The sequence below is a fragment of the Pteropus vampyrus genome, unplaced genomic scaffold (assembly GCF_000151845.1).
Source record: "Pteropus vampyrus isolate Shadow unplaced genomic scaffold, Pvam_2.0 Scaffold4, whole genome shotgun sequence".
NCBI classification, from domain to species: Eukaryota; Metazoa; Chordata; class Mammalia; order Chiroptera; family Pteropodidae; genus Pteropus; species Pteropus vampyrus.
This window is the reverse complement of record NW_011888785.1, coordinates 13049600-13073550: the sequence shown is the minus strand read 5'-3', so window position 1 is coordinate 13073550 and position 23951 is coordinate 13049600. Positions and strand designations below refer to the sequence as shown.

General features: G+C 35.6%; 1 protein-coding gene and 1 pseudogene across 1 annotated transcript; both read right to left on the bottom strand.

Annotated features, from left to right (window-relative positions):
- Positions 1 to 9372: 9372 nt before the first annotated feature.
- Positions 9373 to 9491, bottom strand: LOC111743041 (annotated as a pseudogene).
- A 2445-nt stretch (positions 9492 to 11936) lies between these two features.
- PDK4 (pyruvate dehydrogenase kinase 4) lies at positions 11937 to 23585 on the bottom strand. The gene is made up of 11 exons (XM_011363380.2): positions 23196 to 23585; positions 22115 to 22256; positions 20841 to 20912; positions 20500 to 20684; positions 20249 to 20335; positions 19754 to 19831; positions 17875 to 17951; positions 16027 to 16125; positions 15738 to 15848; positions 15325 to 15438; positions 11937 to 14171 (listed from the first exon to the last, which is right to left on the bottom strand). Exons 1-11 carry the CDS (start codon positions 23308 to 23310, stop codon positions 14028 to 14030), a joined length of 1224 nt encoding a protein of 407 aa, XP_011361682.1. The 5' UTR covers positions 23311 to 23585; the 3' UTR covers positions 11937 to 14027.
- Between the last annotated feature and the right edge of the window lie 366 nt (positions 23586 to 23951).

The following is a 23951-nucleotide window of genomic DNA, read 5'->3' as shown; positions in this document are numbered from 1 at the left end:
TCTTCTCTCTAGAGTCTAGACTATCCTGTATATAAGTGCATTTCTAATTTTTATAGAATGTCACTTTAATCATTCTAAATTTTGATCATCACAATAGATTACGACTTCTTATTGTGTGTCAGATCATGTCTACACTTTCCAAGATCCTTGATAATCTCTACCTATCCTACCCATCCCGAATTTTAATTTCACATTTCCCCATCATAAAACTTAGTACCTTTATTTTACTGTCTTTCTCTCTCCCTGTCAACTCTAACACATATAGATTTACATATACATTACTCAAACACACAACACACATGCACACACACACACACACACACACACACACACACACACTCCAAATTTCATATTCTGGCCCTGAGACTATTATTTACTCTTCTTCCCTTTTCTGCAATCTGCTTATATGTTTTTCTCCTAGCCAGATTCTAAACTTCTCTAAAGTTCAATTTCCTTCTAGGAAGTCCCATTCCCCTCTAGGAAGCTGCCCTGATGACATCTATCTCCATTACATGTTCGCTTTCTTATTGTTACTACTTATTTAGCATGACACTATCCAGTACTAGTTAAGTACTATTATTATTGTGCTTTCTCATTTTTTGATATAAGCTGTGTTATAATTTTTAAGCTTCCTTTATATCTCTCACAGTCCTGGGCCCATAATAAAGCATAATAAATCAACATTCGATTTTAGCAACCCCTTTTTCACTTTTCTGTAGAGTGCTGCAGCAAAGACTCAGTACAAAATATCCTTATATGAAGAACCCAAGCTGCCATGAATGCCCACCAATCCCTTCTCCTGGGCGGACAAAGGCAATCAGGCTATTTTGGGGGCTCTCTATTCTGATCCATTGATCTACATGTCTGTACTTTCTTTTCACCAATACCTCACTGTCTTGTTTACTATAGTTTTAGAGTCTTTAGAGTCTTGAAATCAGTTAGTTTGAGACCTTCAACTTTGTTCTTCCATCAGTTAGTATGATTACATAGTTATTCTTCTTTAGCTTGTTGGTATGGTAGAATGTATTGATTTTTGAATGTTGTACCAGCTTTGCATATCTGGAGTAATGTCACTTGACTGTGGTATGTAATTCTTTTTATGCATAACTGGATTCAGCTTGGTAATATTTTGTTGATTTTTGCATTTATGCTCATGAAAGATATGAGTCTTTTTTCTTTTCTTATAATGTCTTTATCTGGTTGGTTTTGTTTATAAGGCCAAATGCTGCCTTCATGGAATGAATTTGAAAGTGTTCCCTCTACTTCTATCTTCTGGAAGCTGTGTTTGACAATTGGTGTTATTTCTTTCTTAAATGTTTGGTAGAACGTACCAGTGCAGTCATCTGTACTTGGTACATTCTTTTTGGAAGGTTATTGATAAGCAATTCTATTTCTTTATTGGATATAGGCTATCTAGGTTATCTATTCCTTCTCATGTGAGTTTTGGTAATTTTTGTTTTTCAAGGAATTGGTCAATTTCACCTAAGTTATCAAAAATTTGTGGGCATAGTGTTGTTCCTTCCTCTTGTTTTTTGTTTAAGAAATATTTGACTATTGATTGGACTCCCCTGACACTGCACAAGAGTGGAGAGAATTGAAACAAGGAACAGAAATTTTTGAGATAGAAACAGCTGACTCCTTAGCCAGATTCGGTAGAGGTGATAATTTCTTCAGTGATCTAAGTATCTATATACAGGAAATTTCTATGAGATCATCAACAAAGATCTACAGGTTCAAGCTTTGCACAGCAGGCACAGGTCTCTTCTATCCCCTTTCTGTCTTCTACAGTCATCATTCAGCTTTGGGGAACAGATACACAGTAGTTACCTGTGTAATCCAAAAGCAAAAGAATCATAGTTGACTGTTTTGGACTTCGAAAGACTCCTAGACCATTTTACAGCCATCAAGGGAGAGGAAGTCATAATGATTTAGGGTAGGATTCTGACATGTGTAGATACTCAGAGCAGGTTAAATTGGACTTGGAAGAATAGAAGAATGTTATACTCTTTGAATTTCTTGTGGTGAAAATTTTGTATACACTCTACACTGATCAAAGTATAATTATACTAATATTTGTATTATTTTTAAGTTAATCTCTGCCCACTAGACTCTAAGTCCTGTGAAGGCCTGTTTTGGTTACCATCATATCCCTAAAACTTAGCTTTGTGTTTGGCACAAGACAGACACCTAACCAACGTTAAATGAATTTATTTATAAGGAATGAATGATTGGGGACTTCGATGTCCAGTAGACTCTAACTTTTAATTATTTTGTTCATAATGCTCTAAACTTTATTATTTTTATATTCGTCTTACATATTGGACAGATCCATAAGCTTTGATGATTGTAACCATCCATGTTTTCTCTGCCTGTAGACCAAGGTTAGAAAACTACAGCCCAATTAGGAAGATAAGAATGGTTTACATTTTAAAAGAGCTGTTAAAAAAGAAGTAAGAAAAACATGTGAGAGAAATCATATGTGGTCCACAAAGCCTAAAATATTTGCTATCTGGCCCTTTATTAAAAAAAAAAAAAGTTCGCTCACCCCTTAATCCAGACTATTCAATACATTTTGGGGAAAAAATCACACAATGACAGATTCCTTCCCGCTGACATTGCTATATCTTCTCTTACCACTTTACCCTCCTACTTTCTGCCATTGTTTCAAAGCTATTCTCTGTCCTCAAATCTCCGACCCTCTCATCTTTCTCCTTCTCTACAAATTAGCTTCACAACCAAAAATATGATGTACTGACAACTTACTCTGTTACCCTAGCACCTACCACTCCTCCCAGCGCCCACCCTCCTCCCTGCCCCCTGCTCTGACCTCAGCCTTTCCTGCTGTAGTGACATTCTTTTGGTTTGCCAACATCCTTTCCTTCTTGGAAAAAGTTTCTACCCATTTCATGTTATCCTGCTCAGTCTACATGGTTCAAACTGGGTCAACTGTTACCACACCTTATTCCTCTAGCCCTGTAGGTAGGCACATGACTCAGCCTTGGATAACTGGAAATTTTCCACCTCCATGTTTACATTGACTGATTCTGAAGAAAGCATCTGAACAAAACTGGGCCTAGTCACTGTCCTGGGAAAAGTGGTGTTATCTTTTCCTCTTGAAGGGACTGCATGAAGAGCAGAGACTGAAGAAACATGCAAAGGTGGGAACAAACTTGGCCAACACAGGAACAGCAAGAAAGCCAGTGTGGCTGGAGTAGAAAGTCAGGGGAGAGTGGTAGGAGATCGATTTGAAGAGGAAGATAAGGACCAGATCCTGAAAACGCAGCAAATAGTTCTGATTTTATTCCAAAAAATTGGGAAAGAATTGCAGGGTTTTTGCGGGAAGAAAGGTGATCTGATTCACATCACTGACCCACCTTCCTGCTTGAAACACTCTCTTCTTGTGGATCCTTCTGATTTTTCTCTTACCTCTTGCATAGCCTCTCATTCCTCCACTCAACTTGCTAAATACAATTTTTTTTTTGATTCCTATATTTCCTTCTCTTTTCAACTCAAAGTCTTTCTTGGACCCATTGCCCTGGGCTTCTGTTACCATCTTTACGTCGACCATTCCCAAACTCAGATCCTACGTCAGATCTCTCTTCTGAATTTTACCTTTCACATATCTAATTGCCTCTTTGATTTGCCCATCTGGATGCTTCATAAGCACTTCAAGCGAATGTGAAAATAACCAACTTTATAACCTCCATCCTGAAACCTGCCTGTCCTCAAGGTATCTACTTCTCAGTGAATAGGACGACCATCCAGCCACATACTTCAACTTTGGATTATGGCAATACTCCATTTTTCCTTTCTCATCGAATCAATTACCAAACTCTATTTACTTCAGCTCCCATACATTTCTCAAATCTGACTGCATTTCTTTATACTTACTGCCACAAATGTACCGCTGCTAACGGCCCCCATCTTGATTTTTCTGTTTGCTATCAAATTCATTCTACACAATGTAGCTCCAACTGATTTTTTAAAATGACCAGAAATCATGCCGCTATCTCCTTCTAAAAACTTTTCATGAATTCTTATTGCCATGAATGAAAAAGAAATGTGCAAAGTTTACTAAACCTTTCATGGTTTGGTTTCTACCTACATCTCTGATTTCATTAGCTACCAATTTCACTTCTACTCCAGATTTCAGTCACACAGCCTTTCTTTCATGTCGCTGAAACACCATTCAGTTACCTGCCTTAATCATCCCATAGGCTGCCCTCTCTGCTGCACTCCACTTATCCCATCACCACTAGCCCTGGATTTTGCTGACTAACTCTGATTTCCTCTCCATGCCTCAGGTTAGATGTCACTCTTCAGGGATATCTTTTATGGCTCACCTCCCTACTACAGAGCAGATTAAATCTTATTTTACCCTTCCATAGCATTCTGAATGTTTCATTTGTCATGGTCATTATCTTTACAATTATGAATATTTTTATGTGCCTGCATAGTTTGATCTTCCAGGGCAAATTCTGTGGGCACCTGGGTTAAAGGACAGAGCTTTACATTTAAAGATAATTGAATAGATAGTAAGAGATTTGCCTCTCTGGAAGTATGTGTTTCAAGAGATGATAAGACCCTGAAGCCTGAAGATTTTCCAAGAGTTGTCAACTCAGAGGAACTTGTCTTATATTCCAAAGAGTAAGAATATAAGATCTTTCCTATTTTCTCCCAAAAGAGAGTTTGTGTATACTAGGGAACAATGTTTTCTCTCAGTGTCTCATGAAGGAAGAAAGGGAAGACAGCCATCCCTCTTCTATACTAACTCTCAGATTTTGGGTGTGAGTTCTTTACCCGTAGTATAGAATTCAGTAAGTATAAGGTGACATCTGGCTCTCATTGCGTCACTCAAGAAGCAGAAAAAATTGGGGCCAAAGGAACTGATGCAGTTTTTACTACAAGTAAGTACAAAGAGTTTCTCTTTGTCCCAGAAATCTTGTAGCTAACTCCCAGGATAATGTGAATAAATATAGATATCAAAACATATCGATGTTTACAAATTTAATTTCTACATCCACAAATAGACTATAATGTCCTTGAATGTAGAAATCTTTGCAATTCATTACATTCCTGCAGCATGTGGTGCTTACGAAAGTTCTGTTGATTGCTTGTTGAATAAGTTAGTGAATTGCCTTATCAATGTAAGAAATGTCCAAACTTCTGGATAATTTCCATAAGAGTTTATTTGAACTAAACTGATGACATATGCCAGGGAGAAAAATCTCAAATGTTCCAAAGATTAACGGTCTTTCAGCTTCCTTTATGCATTTGAAATTAATGGAATGTAAGGAAGATTACACATGTAAGAAAGAGCAAAGCAAGGACTGGATTGCAGGATAGTTAATGAAATTCTGTGCTCTCTTAGGTGGTCACCCTCCAGAAAAAAGATCCGAAAGGAGACATTTCAGAAGAATTAAACGAGATGCTCAGAAACAATGAATAAGTTTTGCCTAAGGCAAAGATACCACTTTTACTTAAAGTATGACTACCTATCATGATCCACCCAGTTACAATTTTCTGATCAGATCACCCAGTGAGGTTATTTTCCATAGAACCCTTTTTTCCATCCACAGCCTCAATGCCTGAAGAATAGTTAAGTACCAGTCAGTAGAAAGTGAGGGTTGGCCTAACAATGCAAGCTTCAGATGCCTCTGCAAGTAAATGGGCCTTCTGATAATATCATCTGAAAAAATCCAGGGGCCTGAAGCTGGTTGGTTAGGCTCAGTGCCAGTGAGGCCAGTGGCAGTGTCCCTCTCCCCTGCAGATGAGTTATGAGTTACTCATTTGCATGACCACAATTTGTTGCTGTCCTAAGTGCATTCCTCAAAAGACTGTTTCTATACTCCAGAACCTTTGCTTTTAGGAAAGGTTCTGGAGTATACAGTACCTTGAACTAAATCTCAGCTCTGTCTCTTGATAGAGGCAGCTTCCTAGATTCTTTATGGTTCAGTGTCCCACTTGTAAAACAGATGCAGAGGAATTTTTTACTCAAATGGTTAACCTTGTATTCAGCTCTTTGTTCTACTTCTATAGACATGCTTGCCTATATGCTAGGCAAAGGGCAGGGTGACCTCAAAATCAACTGAAGACTCACCCTCCCCTTTGCTTGGTCCATCTAAATAACAGATGTATTGCCTTTGCTTGTTCTATCTACTTAACAGATGTATTGCTTAAATTCCTGTCTGAGAATCTCATGAGCCAGTCGGCCCATGCCAACTGTAACCGTGTGGATAAGCTCTATAAAAGTAAGGTTATCCCTGAGCTCGGGGCCCAGATCTTCAGAGTGCTAGCTCTTCTGGGACCACCGGCGTAATAAAACTGAGTTCTCCAACTCTCCAAGTGGCCCTTGGTTTCTTGCCAGTCTGATTTTTCTGCAACAGGATAGAATAACTATATCACAGATTTGAGAATAATGGTTCATTTATGCAGAGGAGTTGATAATATAATGTCTCATTTGTAAGGGAAAATGAATTAATTAGTGTTAAATCCTTAGAAAAATACCTGCCACATAATAAGTTTTATAGAATTGTTTTTTGCCTACTTAGTATTTGATTTTCAAAGGGTTCAGAAAGAGAAGTCTAGTGAAACCAATTTATATTCTAGTACATGACATAAATATTTTTGCCCAATGAAAACTATAGTTTAAAAAAATCAAGTTAACATTATAGCCTACATATTATCTTTATTTAAAAAATCATTTTTTCGAGTTCAGTGGAAGTTTTATCCCTAAAATAAGAATCACATCTGACTTTGTACAACTGAAAATACAGATATATTTTTAGTTACAAACAAAGAACTATTGTCAGGCATTCTTTAAAAAAAAAAAAATAAGTAAGAAAATATTCTCTACTTTTCAACAAGCCAGGAAACTGTTTTCAAAGGCTTTTAAAAATTCATGTTTTGTGCTTGTTTTTGTTATCATTTGGAGGCTGCTTTCACAAGATGAAATATGATATTTAGAAGGGCAAAGAGGCTGCCTAGGAAACAACTGAAACCTAATTGTTGCTTTAATGGCTTAAGTCTCTTTTCATCCATTCAGTAAACAAGTACTGAGAGCACACTTTGGGCAAAGTGCTGTATTGGGCCATCAGTGTATTGATTTATAATGTGTAGTGAGCTAGCTTTTCCTTGGTGTTCAGGGAAGTTCAGCCTTGTGCAGTGTCTTCAAAGGGACCTAAAAAGAGTTAATAAATCTCGTTAGATAACACATGGCACCACCATTCAGCCAGATTTTACTTGGAAAGTATTACCAAAGGGGTCAAGGGCTGGGTTTGATCTCTGACTAACCAGATTTCAGCCTTGCTCAGCAGTTTCAGGCCACAGACCGTACTTTGACTCTCTAAAAATCTAACCCTGGGGTCATAATTGAGTAATAGGGTATGCGAGAGCAATTTGTTATTATCATTGATATTTCATGCTCACACTGTATGAATTCATATCTGAAGAACGGTACTTTATTTTTATTTTTATCATCTTATTTATATAGAAACTTAATATAAGGATCCAGTACCTAATAGTTAAATAAGATTATTGATAAAATAGCCACTATCTATATAAATTTTATTATGTGTCAAGGACTATTATACATGCTTTATATATATTGACTCATTTTAATTTTTTCAGCATCCCTATAAGGAAAATGCTATAATATTATCCCCGTTTCAGAGATCAGAAAACTAAAGTAGAGAAAAGTTATGTAACTTCCCATGGCTATTAAGTGGCAGAGCTGGGATGGACACCTAGTCAGTCTGGCTCCAGACTGATGACTGTGACGCTCAGGTAAAAACCCACTGTTTTCACTCATCAATCAACTTACCACTTTCTTTAGTTATTTGAATATTAAATTAATTTCTCATTTCAGAAAATTGTGCTGATTGCTGCACTGTATTTTAGAAATAAACTGACAATGAAGTACATGATCTTAAGATTTTAGCAAACTGTTTTGATCCTTTTAGTATCCTAGTAAAGGTTCCTTGGTACCCTAGATAACCACATCCAAACATTCTAACTACCTTCAGCTAAGCTCCAACTTGCCCTTCCCATGCTCTTCCCAGACACTTTCTTCATGATCTTCTTTCCATTTCTCCACATAAGCCATCCTTTTTCTATCTGTTAACTTCAGCCTGAAGTCACTTTTCTTTCTTTAAATTTCTACAGCAATTATCGATAGTGTATTTGCCTGGCTATGTATATTAGAAATTATGGCATCTCCTACATTGTTAATTTGAACTGCTATTAAAATCTTTGGTCATGATTCAACTCTCATATGTTTGTGTCTCTTTAACCCTTCATTAGGACTCTAAGCTCCATGAGGGCAAGACTTAGTTTTAAGACAGAAAGAAAATATTTAATTTAGTTTGTATGTATTTGTTACAGCCATGATTAATTTGAAAATAAACATGACTCTTTCCCAGATTGAGAAGAAATGATGAGGGCAATTTAAAAAATATTAAAATAGATTGCTTTAGTTTTAGATCTATAGAATAATTTGCTCATTTAGAAATTATTCAACTGATGCTCTCTGTCTTCCTAACTCATCAAAAATATATTAATCGGGAAATGTTGTTAAGTGTCTACCATACAAGAGACAGGCTTAACATCATGATTTTTATATAAATATATATAATTCATGGTCATGGATTGCAGGGAACACAATCTAGTTGGGTTTCTGGACATTATATCTCTCCATAATATTTAACTAGCAACTTTAGGAATTATGTGACAAATACTAACATGGCCCTGACTGTGAGAGAGTTTAGAGTAGGAAGTTGGGAGAGAGATCACTTTGAAGTGGGGTGCCCAGTCCGTGGAGGTGGAACTTTACTTGAGTCTAGAAGGCCAAGCAGCGTATAGGGAGGGGAAAAAAAAAAAGAAAACAGAGAAAAGAGGAAGAGCATTTCAAGAAGGCATATGTACAGTAAGCAAAAGGAAACATATTTGTTCCAGACTTAGAAAACAACATACTGAACGGTTCAGTAATGAAAGATATAAGTTGTAAGGTTGATGATGTCAAAAACTGTAAATATTAGATTCTTAAACACCAGGAAGCCAGCAAAAGATTTTGAGCTGGATAGTGATATTATGACAAGCCTAGTTTGAACTGAAGAGAGATTGGAGGCTGGGTATTCAGTAAAGAATCATCAGATTCAAAAACTTTAGAAGTGCCTTCCTTAAACAACTAGATCTCATTTAGGTAGAAGAGAAAGCTGAAACTCAAACAAGTAAAGAGAATAGTCTAAAAATGTGGTATAAGGTTTTTCTTTTTCATTTTCAAATTTTTATTTTACTTTCAGATGACAAATTTATAATTTCATACAAATTTTGTTATCCTTTATTATTTTATTTTATTTTGTTATTATTTTTTAAAGCCTACAGAACCCAGAATTCCTAGGTGGTCTCCTATCCAAGTACTAACCAGACCTGACCCTGTTAAACTTCTGAGATCGGATGAGATCAGGCGTGTTCAGGGTGTCATGGCCGTAGACAAATTTTGTTATTCTTAAAAATGAATGTAAAAGACTGAGTTAAAGGCAACTCTATCAGGTATCGAAGTGTATTTTGGGGCTAGAAACACATTAAAATAAATAGTTTTAATGGAATTGATTTAAAAATTCAAGACTTTAACATTCAATTGGCTATTGCTGAGAGATTAAACCATCCTTTTACATTTATGAAAAACAGTATGCTAACAAATAATTTCTAGCTCTATTGCATCATTTGATAACCCATCTTGTGTTATTTTCATTATATTAAATGATAGCAGTAAATCTGAAAATGATGTCTCATAATTTGTTGAAAAATTTTATTATTTTGTTGCTGGATTTATCGCTAAGACAGCTCACATTATTTTCACATCATTTAATAAACTCAACATATTTTCAAGGTTACTGACATTTCTTTTGGTTTTAAGTGGCATTTAATGTTTATTTGCACTTGGGTAGGAACTGAAAAATCTCATCAAAAGACAGTTGCTCATTTCCATTAAGCAGCCATGAAATATGAATAGTAATATTTTTTTCATCTGAGTTCAAGGTAAACAAGAAGAATAGTCATAAAATCTGAAAAACTGACCTATTTGCTCAAGAAATTTTCTTACTTCTAATAACTTTTACCCATCATTTTATTTCTTTTGAAATATGTGATAATTTCCAATGGCCAAAGGCCACCAATGGAGAAGAAAAGATCAGTTGCAATCTAATTGGTTTGGAAAAGTATTTCAGAGTTTCTACAATATTGTAAAACTCCTTGTATACCATTTAAAGCATAAAATCTTACAAAATTTGATGTTCATTGATTTAACACAAATCTGCCTTTAAATGCAAGGATTCTGTTCTATAGAAAATTTATGTGTTTATTCATGTATTTATCCAGGGAATATTTATTGAGTGCCTAAGTAACCATGATGTAAGGTAAAAAGTGAAAAATCCAAAAAAGCTATGTATAGTTGGAATGCTAATGGAGATAGAAGCATACTGCTCTAAGTGTTCATGTTGAGGGGCTTAGGGACTTCTTCCACAAACTTCTGTGAAATTATGAAAGTCCTTCAATTCTTTCAGGGGGACAGACCAAAGTGACCTGGAGATTACATGTAATTTGTACGATTGTTACACAACTAAGTGTATGTACAGAACCAGAAAGTATAGTAAGGAAATATGTAAAGAGATTATCAAGGTCAATGCCCAAGCTATGAGCTCACAATGATCTCTACCTCTTTCCACATGTCATTGTAGCTAATATCAAATGCTTCTACCATTTCTAGCCAAGTTTGAGATTTAGGAGAAACCAGTACATGGATATTTTTGATGAATATTCAGCCTGCTTGACCTTGAAAATTAGTATCTTTTGGGGTACACACATTAACTTTGTCAAAAAGATGTATTTGTGGGATTTGAATGAAGTCTTGCAGTTTTTATAGAAATATGAAGGTTCTGAGCCAATGGAGTGCAGGAACGCCCTACCTTCCAAGCAGCTTAATCCAAGGAAATTAACAGCTAAGTCTCGTGTGAACGTACACGTTTACATGTGTGTGTACATGCGTGAAGGTCAAAAGTGTGTTTGTTTACATGCGTGCACATAGACACATAGTACAGTACTTCCATGACAGGAAAAGAAATGAAGATTCAAATAAAAGTCCTTGATGAAAGCTTTAGCACAGGTTTGTATAGGATTTAATGTCTTAGGTTTATGGCATATTTTTATTCAAATACGATATTCTGACAAGATGTTAGAATTCAGTTATGGCAAGTTCATTCTACTAATTTTATTCTAATTTCCCCTTTCTTCTTTCCTTCCAACCTCCCTTCCTCCTCCTTTTTTTATTTGCAAAATTTTACCAATAAGGGCATTATGAAGGTGGGAAAAAGGATGTTGTCTGAACATAAAGTAAGATTACTTTAGTAAAGAAAGTATTAAGATAGCAAAGATAAAACATGTCACCACTTAATTTCTATCCTATTTTTACTTTATTATTTTTCATATTATTTAATCCAGAAGTTGCCTGGGAACCTAAATTATCTAGGTAATTATTTTGGTACTCCATTGTATTGGTTATGTAAATAAAGTCCTTAAGTGAAACCTTAAAAAAAAGCACCAAAAAATATTGAGAATGTGCATTGTAAAAATGATTACTGAATATATTCATGTGGATAAACACACACTGTACTATGTAGTATTGGAGTATAGGAAGATTAGAAATTTATGGATCACCAGAAAGTACTTCAATTTTGTTTAAAAATTAAGATTTTAAGTTGCTTCCAACACTTTTTAAAGGTTATACCCAATACGTAGATAAATTAGGCTTGAATGTAAAGTGAGGAAAACTTTTACCTTAAATTCTTCTTAGTACTTTGTCATTAATTTGAGAAAAAAAATTTAAAAGACTATGTCTACTATTATAATAAAATATTTATTATAAAAATGATCACGTTTCTCTGTACAAAGCCTGGAGGCAAAAACACAATTTATACATTAATAATTTAAGTGGGTCTGAATGTTCAGTATCCATTCACTAGAATCTTAAAGCTCTTTCACAAATTTCACAAATACCCATGTAGACTATTTTTATTTTACAGAACTCCATTTACACAGCTGATGCTATTGAGGTACCAACATTTCTTTTCCTCTAGTGTTTTAAAGATACTTCACAGTGTTGGGTTAATTAATCGACTGCTTTAAATCTTTGGTAAATACAATTATTTACACGAAAAAAATATTTAAATTTCAATAAAAACTGAAAAGTCAAATAACCTATTGCAAATCGTTTTGTATAATCAATAAATGCATAAGCCAGAATCCCACCATCAAGATGTCACTATCTAGGACTTCTGATGATAAAATCTGACAATGAAATTTACAAATAGTTTGAGACTTCTATGGCCACTCCCAGAAGCACCAAAACACTAGGCCATGAAAAAATTAAACAAAAATGTTAAGTTCAACGCATAAACAGTACTGATTATTTTCCAATGCAGAAAAGTCATTTTTTTCCTACATCCCAGTTTAAATGTCAATTTGACACAAATGAGTTTATTATCTCATAAAAGGCTAATATCTTATATGAGTGAGAGAGTCGTTTAAAGAAGTCATACTGTTTTGAAAGACACCAATTCGTCCTCGTTAATAATATATCCATGAAAATGTGGATCATTTCTTGAAATAACTTGTGGGGAATATAGCAAGACCCCTGCCTTCTGCTTCCCTGCTTTTCTCTCTCCCTCCTCCAGTCTTTCCTTCCTCCCATCTATCCTTCCTTCCTTCTCTCCTTTTTTTTTTAATTCCTTCTCTACGAGTAATGTACTCGACTATCCTGTCAACATGCATATTATACCTGAACTCCCAAATGTTCCATACGCATTATAGTTTTCATTCATTAGCGCTTAATCTCAATGATTCACAAATGAAAACATCCTGGCATGAAATCCTCTTACTCCTAGGCTACTTGTTAAAATTACTCCAAGAAGTATTTAAATTCTAGTGTTCTCGAGCAATTTGATAAACAGAATTTTTTACAGACATGTTAATGCTGGAGTGTAGAGAGTATAATTTAGCATATCAAATATACATCTTTTTAAACCTAGAAAATGGATGTCTTTGTATTACCGCCACTGCAGGGTAGAGAACAGCTCTTCCTACTGAGTTAGGTTCTGAGTGTATAATTTCTTGCTCAAACATTAGCTTTTCCAATCTACTGTTTCACTTACTAACAAAACAAGGTGAAAGATATTTTTGCTATCACTTTGGCATTCTCTCTAACCACCAACATCCTGAATTCAGTGCATATTTTAAAATTCGTCAGAGACTAGGCACCTGGCAGTAAGTGTTCACTTATTATGTGAAGTGGGAACAGGGAGCGCAGCATAATCAAGGCCCCGCATTTAACAGAAAAGGCTTTCTTCTGAGTTTTTACATAGGCTCAGTGCCTTGGCTGCAACTTTGAATAAAACGTTTGAACTCATTTCTCATTCAAAGTAAATGTTATTTTAGTCACCAGTTTTTCCTCTCTAGAGCACATAGATACATACAAAATGTACATTTACATCCATGTCTAATCATACAGTGTAAACTAAGCCTTACTCTTTTGAAAGGCAGGAAAATACTGGTATAATTGACACTCGATAATCAATAAATACTAATACCTTATAACGTCAACCGGAGGTCTAAAATATCAGTCTACTGCAACCGCTAGCCCATATCTTCACTTCACTCCCTTTCCCATTCTTGTTGATAAAGAGATAAAGAAGATATTGAAGCTTCTATTTTCTTTAGGATTTGATATAAACCCAAGCATTATTCTAAGCTAAAAGAATAAAGAGCTGGCTAGCTGTTAACTCCTATTGTCCTGCACTGTGCTTTCCTGGGTCACGGAAATGAGTTTTGTTCCTCTTCTTTTCAGTGTCCTGTCAAGGACTTTTTTTGTTGCTGTTGTTTGTTTTTGAGAGAACGAGAGTTCACATGCAAACATTCAAGAAGCAGCACTGCTGTAGACGCACTTTGATCCCTTAAAGTGTCCTGAGTGTCTCTCTTCACACGGCCACTTTTTCATTCGCCAGGTTCTTTGGTTCCTTACTTGGGACACACCAGTCATCAGCCTCATTGCTCATCTGATAATGTTTGAAAGCTGATTTATTAAAGACTGGGAGTTTTTCTATAGACTCAGAAGACAAAGCCTGAAAGGAGAAGGAGGAAAAAAGTCAAACCAAAGAAATTATTTATGATATAATTGATACTTGAAGAGATTATTCAATATATTATATTATTCAATATAAATTTAGAGCTAAGTAGTCAAACATTCAAATACATTCTTTTAATTGATTTAGTAATAAGAGCACACCAAAGCCCATAGTATGTTAGGCACTGTAAAAAAGAAAAATAAAAAATAAATATTATCTCTATCCTATAGGAGATGAAATAGTATATCTACAATTATAAGTTAGGGAATAGAATTTGTGTTCAATATTTACACATGTCCCTTGTTTGGATATTACTGATATGATAGAGTTGAATAGGAAAGTTATTTTTTCCAAGTAAAACTCTCGTGTCTGTGATAAAGTAAGATACCTAATCTGATACTACTAATCTATTAAAATCTGATACTATAAATACATAATCTATTAATCTTTCCCAATACTTTGAAGACTTTGGTTCGTTTAAGAAATGAATGCATTAATTACTTCAGATGGCCAAAGACCATTTGACAAATAATTCCTTGGCACAGAATGGGAACCGAGAAGCTTAACATTTTAGTTGCTGATATCTGTAAATACATTTTCAGTCGAAATAGTTGGCAAATGATAAACAGAACCAGGACAGTGGCTTTAACGAATTGAAACTTTATCAGAAATAGAAAAAGCTTTAAAGTTTAAATAGAAAATGCTAAGCATCCCACTGACAACTTGTGAGCAGTCAGCTTTCCTTTACCTGAATTTCTAACAGGGTCAGCTAAAGTCTTGAGTATCTTGCTAGCAGTTGTTTTTGAGCCTAGAGTATTATTAGCATATATTTCCCACAAATTTAAGTAAAACAAAAGTATGGCTCTTCTCACGGACCCCAAAGGAGTTGTGTTTAAAAAAATTCACATGAGCATCTGAAACTAAAGTACTTATTGGACAACAATTTTGCTTCAGTGACACAGGCAGCCTGGCTCCACTTCCTTTTCAGTAAGTTACACATTAAATAGTATACCTACACACACCAAAGAGAAAGCAGAATGACTTGCATTTAACTCAATTTGGGGTATTCATCATAGACCAAAGAACTCGGGGCTGTAAAAGAAGCAAACTTTTCAGAAATATGATTTTTTCTATTGAATTCAAAGGATACCTTTAAGTAAATGATCGCATCTGTTCCATATCCTGATAAAGAGTAGAGATTCAGATCTCCCTGAAAGTACTTGGCATAGAGACGAGAAATCGGCAAGCCATAACCAAAACCAGCCTAGAGGGGAAAGATCAGTTATTGATAAAGAGACAACCAAGACTACTGGAATACAAAATGTAGGAGGGAGTTATTATCCTCCCTCATACTGATGCCCTAGAACCTAAGTAAACATCTTCTGCTTCCAATTAGAGACCCTTTAAATCGTTTCACCATTTTTAGCTTGCTTTATCATTCTTTCTCATATCCCTCATGTTGCCCAATTCAACTAAATTGAATAACTTGCCTAAATATTTCCTTGCAATTGTTGCTTCAGAACGAGGTGGCTGGGGTGTACTTAGCCCTACAATGCTTCTTACCAAAGGAGCATTCCGGGAATTATCCATCACAGGCGTCGGTGCAGTGGAATATGTATAACTAAAGAGGCGGTCGATGATCCTCAGGGGGACACCACCACCTCTGTCTGAAATCTAAACAAACAAACAAGTCATCAGAGCTACACATTATAAACAATGTACATTTGTCTACAGAAAAATGTCACCTGGTATATATGACTTTGAACTATTGCTCAAAGCTCAGAGAGCTTTCTTATTATTGACTCTTTAATTCTCTCAAGAGACACTCAAAAGAAAAATAAAGAATGGTTACCTTAATTGTAAGATCTTCTTTCCCCAAGACAACAATCACCTCAATTGGTGTAAGGGAAGGCTGGTTTTCCTGGTGTTCAACTGTTGCCCTCATTGCATTCTAAAGAAAACAAAACCGTAAGGAATTCAATGGCAGAAGAATGAAGGACAATAAATAACTAGTTTATTATGTTTAAAATAAAAGCAGCACAGAGGGCAATTCAAAATACTTATATACATTTTTAATTTAGTAGTTAAAACAGCTCTGTAAATAGTTATTTATGAATGTGTCATACAGGATGTATAATGAAAAATATTCATTTACCATGTAATGTAGCTCCTGGGAGTAATGTCTAATGGAAAAACAATTCTGCTAGTTGTCAAGTTCTCATTTGTAAGCTTAATTTAAATGTAGAAATTGGTTTTTATAGTCCATTTCCTGACACTCTCTTTTCTGTCTTTCCATTACATTTTATATCCAAACACCAAAGACTATCACATAACAAATGAACAGCGAATCATTGAACCAATTTATTGGCTTTTATAAAATTTGCTGGGAAAAAAGTTGTTACTATTTAGAAGGATACTACCTAATTCTAAATTAAATTTCAATTTGCATGTGATTATCATCTTAACTTTTACCAGTGATGGCAAAATAACTCTGTATGTTGAACCACTCAATTTAAAAATAAATCAAATTAACAAAAAAGTATTTTTTGTCCTTTAAAAGAGAAGAAACCCAAACAAGTTTTCAGGTAACTGGATGAATCTCATACAGATATAGTTTTAGTTTATTTTACCCATTTTCCTCTCTAACCTTCTTCTAGTAGGTTATCTGCTTTCTGGTTTTTATTAAATATTAAGTGAAATAAAACAGATCAGATGTTTGTAGTATAATCACTACCTCATTACGCTAACATTAGAATAAGTTAGGAAACAGTATGTTTGGAGAAGAGTTACATCAGAATTAGAAGCAGATTTCACTTTTTTTAGACTTCTTCCTCCCCAGTCCAAGGGATTCTTGGGAGCATCACAAAGCTTCAGGCATTTCTCTATCTTTTGGTGTAAGTACAGAATTATAGTTTGGTCTTAGGACACAGAATAGGATTTGATTTTAACACCTGGCTACCCCAGACCACTAACATCTGCATCTTCTGATAGCTTGTTAGAAGTGAAAATTCTCAGACCTAGAAAATCAAAATCTCCTTGGCAGAGCCTAAGAATCTGTGTTTTAACAAGCCCTCCAGGTGATTCTAATGGACACATGGAAGTCTGAAAAACACTACCCTGCAGTCTCGCCATGGAATGTGGACTGGACTAGCAGCATCGCCTATTAGCTTATTAGAAATTCGAATCTCGGGTCTCACTCCAGACCCACTGAATCAGAATTTGCCTTTTAACAAAACACCCAGGTGATTCATAAGCACGTTAAAGTAGATCATTGAAGGAACAGACTGTCCTCTGAGTATATTCTAGACTCAGGTTGGGGCTCTGCCACCGATAGTAATTCTGGACCTGAATCTCTGGATTTGGAATTCAACCAGCCTGTAGGGGTGGAAGTAACGAACCCTCAATTCCTGAAGCATTCACTCATGACGTTCCCTAACAAATGAATGAATGAATAGTGCTTTGTTGGGCATCTGATAAAATAATGGGAATAGAGAGCATTGAGACATCATGAATCGGACTGTGCACTCTCAAATACATATTGATGCTACAAGGTACTCTATGTACCCTTTCGAACATAAATTCTACTCTCCTGTTAGGAGCACAGAAGCATGCTTGGGAGAAGATAGTGAGGCTTCTGTTTAGTCAGAATGTAACCAGTAGATTAAAAAAAAAAAATTGCAATTATTGCGAAGTGTCATACCTTGAATAGTTCAAAGAGCATATGATGAAGGTGAGAAGAAACATACACAATGTGGATCGGTTGCCCTGGAAATTTTTCTAGAAAAAATTCAACTCATTAGAATTGGTAAACAAATATTTAATTAAAATAAACTTCCACATCTATTTCATTAATATTTTGGACTTAAACAGGATTGGAATACTCCTCATCCTACTCACTCGAAAATCCTATCCTAGAACCTTCCCTCTTAAACAGCAAACACAACTGGTTTATTTTCAGAATGCTACTGCAGTTGCTAACTAGTGCACTATGATTAATTTTTGCCTTTCTCTACAAATCCATGAGCCAGATGAAGTGTGCAATGGGGGTGCTATAAATTTAATTACATAGATTATTTGTTTCTATTTCCAAAACTTTTGTACTGGACAATCTCGGAATTATAATTGTATGCATCGTAAGAAAGAAGAAAAATGTGTCTACAGTATAACATAAAAATTAATACTAGCTATAATTTTTATATTTTGAAACTGAGGTAGCACAGAGAAATTACACAATAAACATGGGAAAACAACACATCTGATTATTCTTGTTTTTATCACCTAAACATTAAATCTAATAGGCTAAATATACTTAAATTTCACCATGAGGCTAAAGAAAACAAAAACAAAAAAACCCATAGTACTGTTTGAAAGGAAAAATAAAAGTATTATTCTTTGGTGCCCCAGGCCTTGGCAAAGTTGGAATCAGAAAATAACAAGGTCTGGCTTGATCCTCTCTTTATTTCATCAAACAGTTCAAACAGTTTATGTACTAGTATTAAGCAACAATGCTGTTAATGCTTAGAGATCTTTTTCAATATTTATTTGTACTCATTTTCAGTTTAGCAATCAACTACATTTGCACGTCTCCAATCCATGAGTTAGGCTACTCTTAGTTTGAACTTGATTTTAACTCTTGCCTCCAACAAACATTGTTCATGTATAATGATTACTTGGAAAAGATGTTTACTTTGAAATGAAAGGAAAATATTATTTCAATTAAAGTATACTGTCTTAAGAAGCAACTATGGGATAAGATAAAAACAGTGCCTTGCATTTGTCATGCAATCACTTCAGGCAAAATGGGAAGACTATTTTTTCAGGTCAAGGCTGTTAGAATATGCTCTGCTTCCGAAAATGGTATATACTTATATAGTGGAATTTAAAGGAAGTTTTGGTAAGAACATTCAACATGAGATCTACCTTCTTATATATTTAAGTGTACAATACAGTATTGTTAACAATAGGCACGATGCTGTACCGCAGAACTCTAGAAGTTACTCATCTTGTGTAAGTGAAATTTTATACCCGTTGAATAGTGACTCCTTGTTTCCCCTCTCCCCGGACTCTGGCAACCACCATTCTACTCTCTGCTTCTATGAGTTTGACTATTTTAGCTGCCTTATATAAGTGGAATCATGCAGTATTTGTCCTTCTGTAACTGGCTTATTTCTTATAGTGCGATTTTTGTTTCCAGATCTTGTGGGTAACCTCTTTAGGATGGTATCTCCACTACCAAGAGGTTCCTCCTACTTCTGCCCTGCCTTCAATTCCCCCTACCCCCATATTCTGTAGTAAGCAATCTTTCTTTGATCTAAGATATCGTAACTTAGTTACTTACTCTAAATTCCAAATTATTTGTTCAAACTGTTCTTTATGAATTGTCAACTGAATATGCTCAATTGGACTTTCCAGTTGAGATAAAGAGAACTTGGCTTTAAAAGAAAAAAAGTGTACAAATTCTAGGCAAGTTCAGAAGGGGAAAATGAAACATAAAAATTGCATTGTATTTACAAGAAGTAATTATACCAGGAGAACACTCAATTTTTCATAGATTAAAATATATTTTATTTATAGCTTACCATTCACTTGTGTGAGCTTTAATTCTGGAGATGTTAAATAATACTGATCACAAAGCATCCTCGAACACTCAAAGGCATCTGGAATAGAAGTTTTTTCATAATAATGAAATAAAGTTGTACCAAGTGATCTTCAGTTTGTACATTACTCTTAATCTAAAATATGCATTAGAGTATAAGTTTACGTACATAAAAATATCCTTTCAATATTTTATAGAAGAAAAACTTATCACACTGTTTAAGTTATACCTATAGCAATAAGAATATGCATGCATACTTCAGAAATCAAATACAACATAGGAATATGGCACATTAGCTAAAGGTTTGGATTTTTTATAGTATTATAAATGTACGTGTAACCCTTTACCTTCATGACATTATTTAAAAAATATAAAGGGAACACTCTGAATATAAATTTATTCACAGAGTCACCCTGACTATATGTCAATCGCATAGTGTATATTCTCAATAAGGGAAATGTAAAAATCTAGAAATTACCTTGGACCACTGCTACTACATCACATTTTGGATCAATGCTTCCAATGTGGCTTGGGTTTCTTGTCTGTAAGTCACTAAATATAAGAACTGTTGAAAAATACAAAAAATATTGGTATAAAAATCAGAATAATAATGATCAGAACTACCATTGATAAAGAATGTGACCCAATAAATAGTGAAACATCTAGTTAGAGTATGGCTTATATTCTACACCCTTCTCTATATATTATGACCATGATGAACTAACTTACTGTGCTGGTTCATTAGCATCCGTGTAGAAATACGGTTCATGTAAAATCGATCCAAGAAATATTGAAGATTTTGGTTGGTGATTGGGTCAACTGTACAGCCATCTTTAAATTCTATGATTCCTTGTGCCATTGTAGGGACAACATTATGGTGTCTATTTCTAACTTCGATGAGAGTATCTACAAAACTAAGCCAAAATACATTTACAGTTAGTGAAAGTTCAAGTAAATTTCATTCGCTTATATTCCTTAGATTATAGGTGTATCATAAGCATATGTATCCCTTAATATAGAATTATGTCTGGAAAAAGTTTTAGATATTTATTCTAATGCATAGAACTTACTCTGATAACACTTTCTGGTCTTCTGGGTTTCTCTCGTGGAATTCCACCAAATCCATCAGGCTCTGGATATACCTATAGAGCAACGGGTGTGCTTTAAGTTTTAAAATTGAATAGTCAGATATAAGTGACTAAAAATAGAATGTCTTTTTCAAATGATTTGAAAACATAAAATAAGTATTATGTTTAAAATTAAAACTCCAAAACATTTGGAAAACAATCTTAAAAAAAAAAAAAGCTACAACTTTAATCTTTACCTTTCTAACTTAAAATTAATTTTTATATAACTATTTCAGATCGATATTTGGTTTTCTGTTTCGTTTGTCAAATGTTTTTATTTTTTATAGCAAAAGCATTTAAAAACAACTTTTTAAGAACGGCTTTATATTTTTTCCTACTTCATTCATAGGTGAGTATAAGTCTTGAAAGCAGTAGTAAATACTATGGATTGAATATGTGTTTCAGATTATAATTACTTAATGGGTATGTAATACATATATTTCTTGAATCAATGAACAAAAAGCTGTACAGTCAATGGATTAGGGTGAAGCTCTGGTGCATATCCACTTCAGTGCATATCCTGGCTCTGTTCTCTGAAAATCTGCTCCTTTGGGTTATCTACTTTCTCGAAGCTTCAGTATCCTTATTTATAAAATGAGATTTTAATAAGTGACACTAAATGCTGGCTGTGTGCCAGGCACTTTTCTAAGTGCTCTTTAATAGATTACATCATATAATTTAATTACACTCAAATATTCCGTTGAGGCATATATTTCATTCTTTTCAGTATTAGATGGAGGAACTGAAGAATAGAGAATTTAAGATACTGATACTTGCCAAGGATTCCACAACTAGGAAGAGACAAAAGCAGGATTTGAACCCAGCACCTTCTCAGTTAATTGATTTGTATATAACAAAATCAGAATAATAGTCATTTATATCTATTTCTAAGATAGGATTCACTTAGCCATATCAAACTCTTTTATTATTAAAAATATAAAACTAAAATTGTAACTATATTATTTTTCATATTTCTTCTAAAAGTAAAAATTATAACATGAAAGTATTTACTTTTTCAGGGTAAAAATGTCCATTTCTAGCTTAACGACTGCCCTTAAAATAACTTACCCTAAATTACTAAAGTTCTTTACACCTTTAAAAAGTATTTTCTATTCATATCGCCTGTTTTCTAATATTGATGGTAATATATTAGAAGAATTCATATTCAGATAACTGTCTGAAAATCAGAGGCCATTTCAGAATGCTTCACTACTTACCAGCTTTTAACTAACTGCACTGAAGCAGTATTTATTAATTGATCAGGGAGAATATCAATTTCCTTCAGAATATTGGCGAGCCTCACAGGCAATTCTTGTCGCAAAAATGCAAAAGAAGTTCTTTCACATGCGCTTTCTGAACCTATAATAAATAGAATTTGTTTAGTTTTTGGAAACATGTCTAAGTGATATATTTCAATAGCATTAACTATCTGATATTGAATACACACATTATTATAACATTATTTCCGCCCTCAGTTGGATTACTGTTTGTAGATAATTCAAGAATATCTTCTTCATTGCCTTTTTTTAAGTGATCAATATGGGACTTACTATTTTTTCTTTTTGAAAAAGATTCATTTCCAAGAAGTCAGAATGTCCCACAGCTCTTAGTAGTCATAAGGGTGCAGGGTTCAGTCAACACCACAATGTCAATGAGACATCTTTCAAAGAGTTCTAGATATGAATTTGGAGTGGAAGATAACCAGGGTGGGTGTTAGTCGTGATGTTTCCAGACTAGTGATAAATAACAGCGCCTTTAAATCCTTGAAATTTTCCTTCTAAAGTTACTGCAGAAAGCTCGTAAATATTTTCAGCAGTAAATGCAAATATATGGAAAACTATAATGGTAAAGAAATTTGTTAGAAACGCAGAGATGTATCCTGTAGAGGGTGGATAACGGATAAAATCTCAATTAATTTGAGGCTACTTTTATATTAGAAATCTTCAAGAAGTACTATGCCACGAGGGGATAAAATTTCTTGTTTATTGTTAAATGCTGACTGAAAGCGAAAATGTATTTTGATGGAAGCTTTGCACAGAAAAAAAGAGGAAAGATGAGCTCAAACCATCCAGTATCAGCAGAGCTGCAAGTGACTTCAACCTGTAGGCACAGACTGTCAGAAAGAAGGTAGATCTAGGAAAAGGCCAAGTGTGCTGGCATCGAGGCTCCAGGGTTTAGCAGGAAAGCATACTCTGGTTAGTTTTAAGCACTGAACCTAGCCCTCCCTGCACCGGGAATGAAAATTAAGGCAGTGCCCCAGCCCCAGCGCTCCCGCCCGGGCCCTACGTCCCGGCTCACCAAAGTCCAGCAGCTGCTTCATGGACAGCGGAGACGGGCTGTAGCGCGAGAAATGCTCGACCTCGCGGGGAATCAGGGAGCCCGCGCTGCGCATCACGAAGCGGGCCACCCTCATCTTGATGTCCACCGGCGGGGCAGCAGCTGGGGCTGTTTTGAGCACTAACGCTGCGAAAAGCAGAACCTGGGATCGAGGAGGAGCGGGGCGCGCCGGGGCGAGGAGGGCAGGTGTGCTGTAGGGCTCGCACACCCGGGTCTGGGCTGAAGTTCAGGGGTGCTTCGAAGTAGAGGAGTCCAGCAGTGAATCAGAAGAGCTATGAGTGGCTTGAGACTCAAGTGCTCATCTTGCCACCACCAGCTGCCTCCTGCGGTTTTATGTGTTTCCCCGCAAGCCCCCCCCCGCCCCATCTCCACCAGGGAGGAGTCACTGGGACTTGGAGACGCGTCCTGAGCCTGGGACCGCGCCGATTGGCTCAGATACAGAACTTTGGGGCCCGCCCTGCGGCGGCGGACCCTGCCCAGTGGCCTGGCGCAAGTGCCCGAGGCCGTCACAAGTAAAAAGCATAGGAGGAGGTCAATGCGGACATCTGGAGATAGGTGGGCTCCAGATCAGTCACTTGAGACAGCTCCCGGGACCGCGTGGGTTGGAGGCCAAGCCAAATTCTTCCGTTTTTACAAGTGTGAGGCTGTCTCAATGTCGCGCATTGCGGCCAGGAACTATTTCCAAGAATCTGCTTTCCGGGAGCTCATTGGTCCTCA

Coding starts and splice junctions, on each gene's coding strand:
- PDK4 (XM_011363380.2), bottom strand. CDS start 23,310: ATGAGGGTGGCCCGCTTCGTGATGCGCAGCGCGGGCTCCCTGATTCCC. Junction 22,257..23,195: donor GAAGCAGCTGCTGGACTTTG/GTGAGCCGGGAC, acceptor TATTTATTATAG/GTTCAGAAAGCGCATGTGAA. Junction 15,849..16,026: donor AAGAAGATCTTACAATTAAG/GTAACCATTCTT, acceptor TTGTTTGTTTAG/ATTTCAGACAGAGGTGGTGG.